General features: G+C 43.6%; 1 protein-coding gene across 4 annotated transcripts in view; it reads left to right on the forward strand.

Annotated features, from left to right (window-relative positions):
- Positions 1-4,837: 4,837 nt before the first annotated feature.
- Positions 4,838-13,548, forward strand: part of LOC144772440 (OX-2 membrane glycoprotein-like) — a 180,080-nt gene continuing 171,369 nt past the window's right edge. For 2 of the 4 annotated variants that reach the window (XR_013599745.1, XM_078656764.1), the window contains exon 1: positions 4,838-4,982. Coding sequence is in view for 2 of the 4 variants with exons in the window: in XM_078656764.1 (XP_078512890.1) it covers positions 4,971-4,982 (12 nt within the window). In the remaining 2 variants the exon portion in view is untranslated. Of the gene's footprint in view, positions 4,983-5,140; positions 5,322-13,548 lie in introns of those variants that run through there. The other 2 variants (XR_013599744.1, XM_078656763.1) reach the window with 1 other exon arrangement.

Raw genomic sequence — 13,548 nt, forward strand, 5'->3', positions numbered from 1 at the left:
TGCACCCAGTGGTTGACTGCCGTCAACTGGGCCGCCCAGTAATACTTTCGTAGTGCCGGGAGAGCCACGCCTCCATCATACAGTCCCCCTGTCAGCTTCTGTATGGAAATCCTCAGGGAACTGCCGTCCCAGAGTAGTGATCGTATGGCAGTGTCAATTCCCTGAAAATATGTATGAGAGATCGGGTAAGGGGAGTTATGAATCACAAAAAGAAATTGCGGTAACGCCGTCATTTTCAAAAGTGAAGCTTTACCCAGAAGCGACAATGGAAGTGCTCTCCAGTGGCTTATATCACTATAGAGTCTATGGAGTGGTGAGTCCAGATTGTGATCATAAAAGATTTTTGGATCTTTAGTTACATATATGCCTAAGTATTTGAACCCTTCTGTCACTACTGGTATAGTACATCCCCTAGGCAAAATCAGTGTGACTCCGGCGAGCACATACAACAACCACTTCTCCCAATTGATCGTATATCCAGTAGAGGGTAAAAATGTGTATGATCCACAGGAGCTGCCATTTACAACAAGATATCATCTGCATATAGCGAGGTCCTATCTTCCAAGTCCGGTGTCCACTTTAGTCCCCTAATCATGGGGTCTCCTCTAATCCATGCCGCCAAGGGCTCCAATACTAATGCAAATATGAGCTGTGATAGCAGGCAACCCTGCCTCGTACCGCGGTATAGTCTAAAAGGCTTTGATGTACTATTATTAACCGTCACCTGAGCCAGCGGGCAGGAATAGATCAGTCTGACCGAAGATAGAAAGTATGGCCAAAATTCCTGTTTCTCTAGTACCGCGTACATTAAAGGCCAATTGTATCAAAAGCCATCCGAGCGTCCAACAATAGCACAGCCGCGTCCTCATCTACTTTAGCCACTCTCCACAAGACCCCATGTAATCTTATCAAGTTGAGCACTGTGTTTCTTTGCGGCATAAAGCCAGACTGCTCTGGATGAACCAGAGACTGCAGATATTTGGTAAGTCGGGTTGCAAACAGTTTGGCCAAATTTTAACTCCTGCATTTAAGAGAGAGATTGGTCTGTATGAGGAGCAATTCTCCATGGGCTTGTTCGGCTTTTGTATTACAAATATATTGGCCACTCGCTGGTCTCTTGGCAACGTGCCTATAGTGCAGCTCTCCCGAAACTTCCGGAGCAACATTGGGGCCACTTTAAACACTACTTGTTTGTATAACTCAATTGGGATACCATTCAGACCCCCGCTTTCCCCCACCTCAACGCCCAGATTGCCTATATTATTTCCTTCTCTGTCATTTCTTCTTCCAATAAGTCTCTGTCTTCACCTGAAAGTCCCCTCAACGGCAAGGTGACAAGTAATTCATGCGCATCGTCGATAGTGACTGTGCCTGAGGCCCTGTAAACCTGACCATATTATGACGCAAATTATTCTACAATCACCTGTCCCTGTCTCGCCATCGTCCCATCCTTCTGCTGAATCTCAGACCCACCTTGACGCATCCCTCCCATTTGTCTAACCAAGCCAGCAACTTTCCTGCCCTGTCCCCAACTTCATAGAGATTATGCTGCACCACCCGATGCCTAGCTTTAGCTGCCTCCTCGGCTATTTCTTGGAATTCCTTTTGCTTGAGCTTAAGATGGTGTTATGTAGATTCGTCATCTCCATGAGTCAGCTTTGTTTCCAAATCAGAAATGCCATGCTCTAAACTCTCTAATTTGACCCTTCTTTCCTTTTTATGGCCCACAACTAAGGAAACTCCATGCCCTCCAACCACTGTTTTATAGCCTTCCCACTGTATATTAGCGGTCGACCGTGCCCTCATTTTCTACTATATAGTGGTCAGTAACTTCCTGGAGCTTAGTGCGAATATGGGGTATTTTGCGATACTACAGATTAAACCGCCACCGTTTGAGGTGATTGATGGAACCTAAGTCATAGCGTGTACATACTGGGGAGTGGTCGAAGATCCCTCGTGCCAAACGTTGTGCTTCCTGAAAGCGCGTACCTAAATGAGCAAAAGTGAAAATATAGTCAATGTGGGAGAGCGTGCTATGGCCTCCCAAATGGTAAGTGTATTGTCGTGAGAGAAGGTTAAGTGCCTGCCACACATCTATAAGGCCCAAAGCTGACAGAACTTCCCCCAGATTGGTGCCCGACTAATCTTGTGATCGTGCCGGCCAGCAGTCTATCACAGAGGAGATTGCAGCATTACAAGACCCCTCCCCATGATCAAATCTCCCTCCGGGAGTTCAAGTAGGGTCCCAAGTTCCGGAAACAATTGCATCTAGAGCCGAGCGAAGCATAGAGCGAGATTATGTTAAATAATTGCCATTCCCAACTGCTGGAAACCCCCGCATAGCGACCACCCTCATTGTGTACATTTTTGACTATCGTAAAGGGGAAGGAGGAACTAAACAGGATACCGACCCCATGGGAGCCTCTAGTGTATCCAGCGTGTGCTATCAACTTATATCCCCATTTATTTAGCGCCCCATATTGTTTGCCCTGTATATGAGTCTCTTGTTAGAGAACTACCTCTGGTAAATATCTTTTCAGGTACTGCAAGACCACCCCTCTTTTTATCTTATCTCCGAAGCCGTTGACGTTCCAGAAGAGGACTTTAAAATCCTTGGTTGATGCCATTTTGTTCATGCCACTTTCTGGCTGGTCGACATCCCTCCCCCTGCCCACACCATTCAGGCCCAAAGGCGAGGGGAGAACGCCCCCTGCATCCCCACATGCAGCAATCCTTAGTGCATATTTTCTAGCTGACTGTCTAAAAAACAACAAACCTGAACAAATCTGACAAGTTTCCAAAACTAACTTAAAGCCCATTAAGCTAAGAACCCCCTACTCCCACTCTGCCTCCCTGCATGACAGACCCTGAACTACCTGCCACCCCAACATTGCAGAGTGCCTGTCGCCCTCCTTTCCCTGTTCCAGGGGAACCGTGGACCCATAATCCCGCCCACCTACCCCGTCCATCAAAGTTGGCCTTGAAGCCTAGAGTTTATAGAAATAAGTTTGCTGTGTATATTCAGCCGTTTTTGCTGTGGGGGTTATCCACCCAAGTGTCACACCAGTGGGTCAATCGAGTACTTCTCGACGGAGTGCGTTTTCGACCTTACTCTTCCCCTTCCTCCGACAGAGCAATGCCTCCTCGAAAAAGGGGCGGAGCGGAAGGCGGACTCTCTGTGTTCTGCCGGAGAGGAAGGAGGTGGTCCAGTCCAGGGCCTTTTCTTGGATCCCGGCGTCGTGGAGGCGTGTTCGTAGTGTGCGGTGGCAGACCGTGTCGAAGGCGGCTGACAGGTCCAGGAGGATGAGGGCTGCGGTTTTTCTGTTGTCTAGAAGGGTCCTGATGTCATCGTTGGTGGCAATGATGGCTGTTTTGGTGCTGTGGTTGCTGCGGAACCCGGACTGGGACGGGTCCTGGATGCTGTTCTCAAGGTAGCGGGTCAGTTGTTTGTTGACGGTCTTCTCAATGACCTTCACTGGGAATGGGAGCAGGGAGATGGGCCGGATGTTCTTGAGGTCCTTGGGGTCTGCTTTGGGTTTCTTGAGTAAGGCGTTGATCTCGGCGTGCTTCCAGCTCTCCGGGAAGGTTGCTGTCTCAAAGGAAATGTTGATGGTTTTTCAGAGATGGGGTGCGATGGCAGTGCTGGAAGAAAAGCCAAGTTAACAAGGAATACAGACTTTTTTTATTATTGAATAAAGAATCCTCTCTCATTACTAAGTTCCGGCCTTTGCAGATCTTAAAAAATGAGCATACAGAGGGTTGTATTTTTACTGTAGTTCTATATAGCGTAAACTCGGCCAAAGGGCGCAATTATATGAGCACCAGTTACATTACAAAAGATCTAATTCATTTTTATTTTAGGCCTTGTGCAATTAAGTCATTTGCCCAGAATCATAGGATGTTCAGGTGAGGCTGGGACTCAAACCTATTTCCATAGTTCCACATTCGGCAGCTCTGATCCTAACATTACATTATCTAAATGTTCTGCTCTGGGAAATGTGCTTCACAGCGAGGTTTATGAAAACATATACCCCCAACCACAAAGTCCTGAAAGACACTGTAGCTGAGGTGCCAACAAAAGGCCCGCAGGAAGGCCATTCACTTACTCACCCCAGCCCAGTCAACTGTAGCCTCAGGGTGATGGCCTGGCAGGGGAGGGGTGAAGAAAAGCACAGAGCTGCTGCTGGTCCAGGGGAGCCGAGGTGATAATGGCCCACAGCAGGGGAGTGGGACATTGCTTCTGGGCGGGAGGCCAAGATAAAGTCTGTAGCTGACAGAACAATATTGGCCTAGCGACGCAGGTGAAAGCAACCCTCTTGGAGTCTCCTTGCTCATGACATTGCCACCTCCACCCCATTACAGTGGCCTGGTGGGGAAGACAATAAGGCTCTGTGGGACGGTTGACAAAAACCAGACGACTGCCGACCCTTAGGCACCAACCCATCAGCCAATGCCCGACTGCCCTCCTTCCCAATCGGATGCTGCTAGGGTGTGTATGATCCTGTTACAGTGGTGTACTACCAGATTTGTTGTCGAGTTTTCGTCTGTTGCCAGATGTTATCTTTTACTACTGTTGTCGCTATGTTTTTCTAGGTATGCCTTGTTGTTGGAGTACATTTCCAGATACTTACTGCAGTTGCCTATGCCAGGTCAGGGTGCTGCTGTGGCATTTATTTATACACAGCTGACAATGCCCTTTGTTTATGTTTTAAAAACCAAAAACATAAATAAAAGGCACTGTCATTACAATGCCAACAGCTCAAACTCGCATAAAAGCGAGGCCTATGTATTGCATTGCAAATGCTTGTTGCAGAGGAGTGAACGAGGAGAGGGCGGAGCATAAATGTTGATGGGTGGGCTGGCACTGGCAGACTGGAGCCGCCGCCTGACGCACGAGCAATAATTTCCTCCGGGTAAGCGATGGCCGTGCAGGCAGCCTCAGCATCGGGAAAGGACCGTCACCACACGAGATGGAACAACAGGTAACGGACGCCGGTGACACGGGGCCGCAGCCTCGCGCATCTAGGGCTCGGGACCCCTCCTCAGAACAATACTGCGACAAGGCCACGCCTCCGAGAGCCCACTCCCCCCTCAAGCGCCCCGCGAGAGAGCCCTTTCCCTCTCGCCCGCAGGTGTGTCGTTGTATTCTTTGTTCCGTGGTGCGACCACCGATGTTTCTGTGCAGTTACTTTCGAGAGTCCCCGTGCACCTGCATTGAATTCCTGTTTCCGACGAACGCGAGAACTTGGATTTGTTTTAAATCGACTGAAATCTTTTTTTTTTTTTTACTTGGCAAGTTTGCCTCATTTTTTTGCCCCATGGTATGTCCAGAACAGTTGAGGCACCATTCATTTTTTTTTGTGTAAAGTTGTTTTGTCTTTTATTGCGGTTTTAATATTTTGCGTGGTTCAACATTTCAATTTTCTCCGCGTTTCACGTTAAAAGAAAAAAATCTGGCTGTGATTTAGGTCTTGTAAGTACTCTAGACTTGATAGTTGAACAGGACTACTATATCGAGGTATAACATCGTCATAAGTAATAATACTCGGGCCCAAACGTGCAGTTTTAGAATTGTGCGAATCTGCTCATTTGTCCATTGAACCGTGTTTTAACCGCTTTTATGAGGCGATAACCTTTTGACAAATTTAGAAAAAAAATCTATTTGATTGTACTCGTTTCTATGCATTATAACCTTCCTTTTGTAAAGCTCTTGCCCAGCCATGGTGTAAATAAAAACATAAATTATCGTATACCTTAATAAGGCATTCACATCAAAATCCGGCACTTGCAAAATATTTTGAGCTATTTATTTTATTTATTTATGGTAAATGTATGCACCTTCATGAAATTCTATTGTTTTAAAAATATTGAGTTCATCTGCCGTCATGAAATCTGTTAGGTTTGCTTCATGTTTAAGGACGCCGTCTTTCTACGTGGGGCTTTTGACTATTTGATTTTTTTCTGAGAGTTGTAGTGCTCTGCTGGACCAGCTGGACTGATATTCCTGCTTGCTTTAATTTGTCACTGCACAGCCCAATATTGCTAGTCATTGTATCTGGATTACATGGAGCTGGATAGCAGACCTATTAAAAAAAATGAGGTGTCTGGAAGAGGGGAGTGAAAGAAAGGTATGGAACATACAAATGTTTTGGAAAGAGCTCAAAACTTGCAGGAAACCAGGTGAAAATAGAGTTCAGAAAAGAACGGAGATTGACAATGCAAAGTAAACGGACTGTGCTAGATCATATGAGGAAGTTAAAGAACGGGATCAAATATTGAGGAGATTATGACGATTGAGGGAAAATTGATCATTGGAGAGATTGCAGAGACAACTTGACCAAAGCACAAAAGAGGGACAGAAATGTAACTCCAATGAAAGAATGAAAAGGGACAAACACCAGCTTATTGAACAGCTTGCCTTATTTAGAATACCGGTAAGAAAATACCTTACTAAAATTCCTTACTGCTTTGACAGTTTTAGCTTGCAAGCACCAGACCTGCATAGTATGAGAAAACAGATTTAAAACATGAACACTTGAATTAAAGCATTGTGAAACCAGCCTCTGCTTGGGCCGGTCACTACCACCATGAGAGCTTACACATGTGCCTTTTTGTGGAACTAGTAATTTGCCTGAATTTTTCCACTACCTTGTGAAGTTTCTGCGCCCACCGCCCCCCCCTCCTCCCCTCCTCGTCCACCTTACTCATCTTACACTTTATTTTTCTCCCCGCGTCTTGCAGGTGACTTTGTTTTCCTTTCAGTGGAGCTTTGCTTAGTTGCATTATTTTATGCTTAGTCTGCTTGAGCTGTGCTGCTTAGCCGCCTGCTTGAATTTTCCTGGTTTGTCGGCATTAGCACTTTTGCAGGTTGTTTATCTTCCGTAGACAGTTCAGTTCATAAACTTTATTCGATTCACATAAGAATCATAAAAGTCAAATAATACATTTTAGAACATACTTTAAAATTCATTTAGAAGCAGTTTTTAAATTTGTACGGTAAATTAATAACATACATTGATTAATAGGAAAAGTTATGGCCCATTGCTATTCGATCAGGTTCAATTAATCATGAATACTTCATATCAATGTTGTGTTTAAAAATAAAACAACAGTATACCTGAGCAACAAAACTGGTTCTGGGAGCCAAAATTAGCTATACCGTTTTCTGATCATGAGTGACACACGTATAAAATTTAACATTGCACAACAGACGTCAGATGTAGACAAAGCTAACAAATGGTCATAGCCCTCTTTATAATGGCAAAGTTGTTTTTCCTTAAGGATCGGCTTAATGAACCTCATTCTCGGATCCTTGTATAAAGAACAGAAAAGAACAACATGCAACGTGCTTTGGCTATCTTTGTTGTTACAGGGACAGGGGGGCAGTCTCTCACACCAGCTCCCCTGTCTAGGGAACGCAAAAAGAAAATGCAAAATGTGTAACCTAAACCTTGTCAAATAGAATCGCCATTGCACATGATTTATAAAGGTTAAATAAAACTGGTGATATAAAGTAACCTTAAATTCTTGAGGGCTAACCAAAGGGTGCACAAGTGAGGATTTCAAATAACTTATTTTGATAACAGATTTGATATCTCCCTGAATGTTTTCAGGACTATCAAAAATATCACCCAGGCCTATTTTATGAAGTGTTTCATTTACATAAGACAACCATGGGATCTTATTCATGTGTGTCAATTTTAGACAATCCCGAAGGATGTCTCTAGACAATTGTAGATCCTCTGACAGCCATATTTTGCCCCATAATAGAAGAGGGGAGAGACGGATTGTGTCACTCACATAACTCAAACCTACCTCATCATGGGCAAATCTATTTGAGGAACTTAGTGGAATAGCCAATACACGTTTTAAAAATGTATTCTCCATAATTTGTATTGCATCAGGGCTTTCGGTTCCCCAGACCCCTGCCCCATAAATAGCTACTGACAAGCATTTTGCTTTATACAGGGTTTTTAGATGTTTGACGGGTTTTTGGCCTAACTTCCCACAGAAACGAAACAGTCCTTCAATAGAGCGGCTAGCACTCTGGACTCGAGTCTTAATTAACGGGGCCCAACTTAGTTTGTTGTTAAAGAGGTTTCCCAGATAGTTAAAGTTTTCCACTTTTTCAATGGTACAGTTGTTTACTACAAACTTTCTGGTTTTGGTGCCCTTTGGGCCACAGACCATAACAAAGGATTTGGTGAAATTTACCTTCAGGTCTAGGTCCAACATAAAAGTATGGAAGGCATCAAGACAATGCTGCAAACTATTTCCTGTGAGAGTCATTAATACCGTATCGTCGGCGTAAGAAAGCATCGGTACACTCCTGCCATTAACCTTTGGAAAATCATGGCAGTGGTCCAACAGGTATTTTTCCAGCCCATTAGTGTAAACTAGGAACAGGAAGGGGGCTAAAATACATCCTTGACGGACGCCCTCAGTCGAGGGGATAGACTTTGTTTTCTCTCCCCCTGGCCCGAACCTTATGGCTACAGTGGTTGCTTCATGGAGTCTACGGAGCAGAAGAACCAAAGGTTCCTCGAAACCCATATCCTCCATCATCTTCCACAGCTTGTTTCGGCAGACAGTGTCGAATGCACTTGAGAGATCCATGAAGGCAAGATGAATGGAAGAATTCATTGCCTTCATGTATTTCCCTATAATCAGTGCCAGGTTTAGACACTGTTCTTCCGTATACAATTTGGCTAGTGATTAAATAAAACTTAAAGTTATTATAAGCAGTTTATGTAAATGATCCGTTTGAGGAAAAACAAGTTCATTCTATCACATTACATCAACATAGCATGGTGGCAATTGGGGAATTCTGAAGGACCATGTCATTTTATCTGCAAGATTTGTACATGGTTGAAAGCTGTTTAAAGCATCCCTTTAACCCACGATCCTCTGGACTACGTCGCTCTTTTTAGTTTGAGATCAAGAGCGTGGCCCTCTGCCCTACCTAAGGACCACTTTAGTAGGATCAGAACCCATTTGTCCTGTACCGCAGCAGGTACAGTAGACCCAATGTGATTGGGAGCCAGCAATGTGCTGGGAAATTGCCCAATCAGTTTGTAGGGTATGTCGGCGCCTGTTTCTGATGAAATGCCTAAGATCCTGCTTGGCCACAAAGCATGAAACATGTAGACCCTACATCTCTCTCTCTCTCTCTCTCTCTGAAGCTGTCTAGGCATATTAACTCCTGTGACGGCCGCCTTGCTTTTATCCTTCCAAGGGGGCCACTCATTACAATTCCGTGGTACACCTTAGGCTGCTTTAAACACCACACTACAACACCCTACACTTGCATCCTCGCCTGCCCGTATCTTGATGGCTAATATTGGGAGATCTATGCCAAAGAGCCCCCTCGAATGGCCCGTTGGGCATTGCAGCGCTGGCCCAACGAGGAGCAGCCCAATGATGAAGCTTGACACCCATTTGGGTGTGTGAGGGCATTCACTTATGATCAATCGGATCCTTATGATCAATCTGGATCCTTTTGGTCATTTCCTTGGTCCTGACCGACCGACAGCTTTGCTTATATTCTTTCTCACTTTGGTGGAACAGCATCCCCCTTGTCACGTTACTTATCATTCTTTCCTACACATTTTCCAAAATAGACTTAAACACAGGGTGCACCATGCATCGGGCGCTGCAGGAAAAACTCTTTAGCCAGTGGCATGCTGTTCCACTTCAGTGCTGTGGTTTCAATCTATTTTATGTACTGTAATTGCCTGTCTCTGATTGTAGTGCATTTAAGTCCGTGGAGAGCATAACACGTTTTAGGACGAAAGTAGGTGTTTTTGCAGAAAGTGACAAAAATGAATAGTAAACACTTCTTTAAAATATTTAGCAAAGTACAGGAGGCGGGAGCCAGGGAAGCAGCTCTTTTCTTCGGGTTCTGAAATAGTTGGCCAGGCCATAGATCTGTTTATAGAGAGAGTTTCTTGGAGTGTTAGTACACCCACTTGTGCAGCAAAGCAAGTACCTTCATAGAAACTTACTCCTGACTGTATGTGACCATCGCACGTTATCCATTGGATTGTCCAAAGCACGGGGCGGTGAGGGAGTATGTGGCGGGGTAATTTAGTTTATCATGTACAAATCAGGCAATATCTTATCTAACTGTAAGCAGAGGACATTGGTTAGGATTGGGGCCTAAATCTGTAATAATGATGGTTGTCTTGATATAACTGTAAATTGATACTTGTGTAGCGCACTACTCACCCGCAAGGGTCTCAAGGCGCTTGTACGAATACCGCTGTGGAACCCATCCTGGCTTTCCCTGTGAGGTGTCCACTCCTGGGCACCCCCAAGGTGGAGGCCAGGCATCCTTAGCGTTGTGGGGGCCGTTGTGGAGATTAAGCAATCTATTGCCCAGAGTTGCAGAGTGGGACTCCATGATTGGAATAGGCACCGAGGCGAGAATTATCAGGTCCGTGGAATTTTTGAGCCCAAGACCCGCCGAGGCAGGGAATTGAACCCTGGTCCCGGGCTAGACCTCTGCATCAGGATCTGCCGCTCTAACCATTGACATCATTCAAAAACAATGGTCTCGACCTATTCTTTTGCTAAACCCAAATTAATCGAGTAGTTAATTTAAAATGTTCCTTATTCAATGGGCATATATACCAAATTAGCCCGGTCCAATCAATGTCCACAAGAAAACAAAGCAACAGCAAAACATTCAAAAAGCATGGGGCAATTTTAATTCACTTCATTGCATTTATAACTGTCTCATAAAAAAGCATTAAGGCCGCTGTAAGCAGGATGCCGAATGTTTTAGAGACGCTACTAATGAGCGAGGCAGTCAAGTGAGTCTTGATAGAACATCGACCAATTTGACTAGATTGAAGCAAGTCCAATCATTGAAAAATCACGTTGACCCGCAGGCAAGCTTACCACGATTAATTTCCGGGTCCACTTAAATTCGAATTGGCTGCGAATTCAAGCCAAAAACGGGAGGATAAATACCGTCAGTAACGACTCACCATAAGGTAATTTACTTACCAGTGGAACAAGAACCAAGAGCGCAAGTGTGCTCCCCCTTTTTTCATACTACCAGTGGGGCCCCATGCTGCTCCTTTGGTTGCCCAAATTCGTAGTCCTGATGAAGACTCGCATGGCCATGGTTTAAATCACCTTAAGGCCACAAGACGAGTCGAAACGTCGACGCTTTAATTTGTCCTGGATGGTGTTGCAAAATATTGTGTGCAATAATAATTTGGAAGAAATGTCTCCAATTAAGAAAAATTGTGTTTAAACTGTATAATATACACCAGGACTCTAAGGAATTATATTATATTGTACACATTTATTGCTTGTATATATGAATTTGTAAATATTACTTCTTCGCTGTTTTTCCAATCTTTTCTATTAAGCACTCCATAACTCTATCTTTTGCACATTTCTTTTTTGGGCAACTATGAATGCTTTTTTATGAGACAGTTATAAATGCAATGAAGTGAATTAAAATTGCCCCATGCTTTTTGAATGTTTTGCTGTTGCTGTTGCTTTGTTTTCTTGTGGACATTGATTGGACCGGGCTAATTTGGTATATATGCCCATTGAATAAGGAAAATTTTAAATTAACTACTCGATTAATTTGGGTTTAGCAAAAGAATAGGTCGTGACCATTGTTTTTGAATGATATTGATTACCCAGATCTGCTGACTAACTGGGTCACCCCATTTTCTTGATGCTCTAACCATTGAGCCACACTTCTCCACATATAAGTGCTATTGGCTGTATTATTTGTTTGTTTGTTATTATCTTGCTGCTATAGACCTTTAATAAACTTTTTTTTTTATAAACGATTGTCCAAAGCTTAAGAAATGTCCCTGTATAATACGAAGGGAGCTTCCGTTAGACACTCAAAACACACACATACTATTTTCATAATTTGCTCAAATTAATTGTCTTCCATTGTCATGCAGCTATTAGATCCTCTGGGACTTTTTCACCTTCACTAGCTATTTTCTCGTTTTCATGTTTCCCTTGAAACACTTTTTTTCCTAAATGCATCAAGACCACGTTTTAAGAGTTGCCAGCATTTACGTTGTCAGAAAAAATTAATGAAATGTATGGAGTTCGTTAGGGACTTAAAACCAAACAATGCATTTACTGCTCCTTATTATAACAAACTCATCATCCACATTTTACTCAGAAGATATTTGCCAGAATCCCAAGGGATAAATCAAGGGAGCAAAAAAAGTTGAGCGCCCGAGTGCCTTTTAAGGTCCTGTGAGTTGTACCCGATCCATACAGCTCTTCCTCTTTCTTCGATGTAGATGGCAGACGGGAGTCATCACTTCTCAAAGTTCCCCCTTTTATATTCACATCACACCTACTTTGACCCGTACCAAAATAACATATGGAAAGATTGGGGATCTCTTCCAAAACCTGACCCGTGTTTTAATTTGCATATACATTATGTGTAAAGATAATAGGATGGGATAATACTTATCTATGTGTCCTTAAAAGAATCCGCACTTTGGGCAAAGCTTCTCTAGGGCATTTGCTTTCTGTATCAAAGCACTTGTTCATCTGTTTTTTTTTCTTTTTCTTTGCCAGAAGCTTACTTGTGTGTCTAGCTGGCTTTAAAAATGTCTTAAAGAACAATTTCCTAGCGGAGGGTGCTGCGTTCAGAATGTCTCCTAAATTGACGCCTACTAGTGTGGTATTGGTTGGCATTGCCCCTCTAACAAATGTGTTCCAAACCCAAAGGAATCGTTTTTTTGATTTTTTTCTTAGCTCATTACTCCCAGTGAGTTAAAGTTGGGGATGAAACTAGTGCTAATGTTTTTCTTTTAAATTCCTTTCTGAACTGTCTAACTATCTCCATTTGGTCAGATTCCCTTGGGCTTTGATCTACGCAAGCCTGTTTGACTTAGAAATGACAGATTTACCCCACTGTTGGTACTGTCTTTTGTTCTGTGTTAAACATTGAAACTGAACGTTACCCTGCTTGAGGTAAACATTCAGCCACCTGAATTTACTATACTCGCACCTTCTACTTTTGGTCACAAAATTAGATATAACATCACCAGGTTGTCTGACAAGGTCTTCAAAGTCATTCATGCATTATCTGGTCAACTGTTACATAAATCCAACTACACCCAGCTGTGAATGCCCAGTTTATGGTGCTTTTACTTATCCATTCCTGTTCACCAGTGCAGAAAATAATGTTCACCCACTAGCCACCAACCTGTAGTCTTCTGCCAGTAGACATTCTGATTTAAAAAGAAAAGTCAGAGCTTCATCTACATCTGCAAGCCAGACCTGTTGAACTGACCTATGATTAGCCCGTGTCTGCCACCTGTGGCGCATGAAGGAAGAAAGTAGTGCTTTGTGAAAGTCTCTGAATGGCCTACCTTGACTGAAAAAAATGCCAAGCTTTGAGTGTAGAAGACCATCATCCATTTAAGGGTGAGCCATGTTCTCCTTCTCCACTAAAGTCCATTCAGCGTTTTCTGACCCTAATGCAGTCTGTTTGGAAAATACCAGGAACATTTCACCAGTACTAAAAACTCCAGAACATAGTTATCA

The sequence above is a fragment of the Lissotriton helveticus genome, chromosome 8, assembly GCF_964261635.1.
Source record: "Lissotriton helveticus chromosome 8, aLisHel1.1, whole genome shotgun sequence".
Lineage (NCBI taxonomy): Eukaryota > Metazoa > Chordata > Amphibia > Caudata > Salamandridae > Lissotriton > Lissotriton helveticus.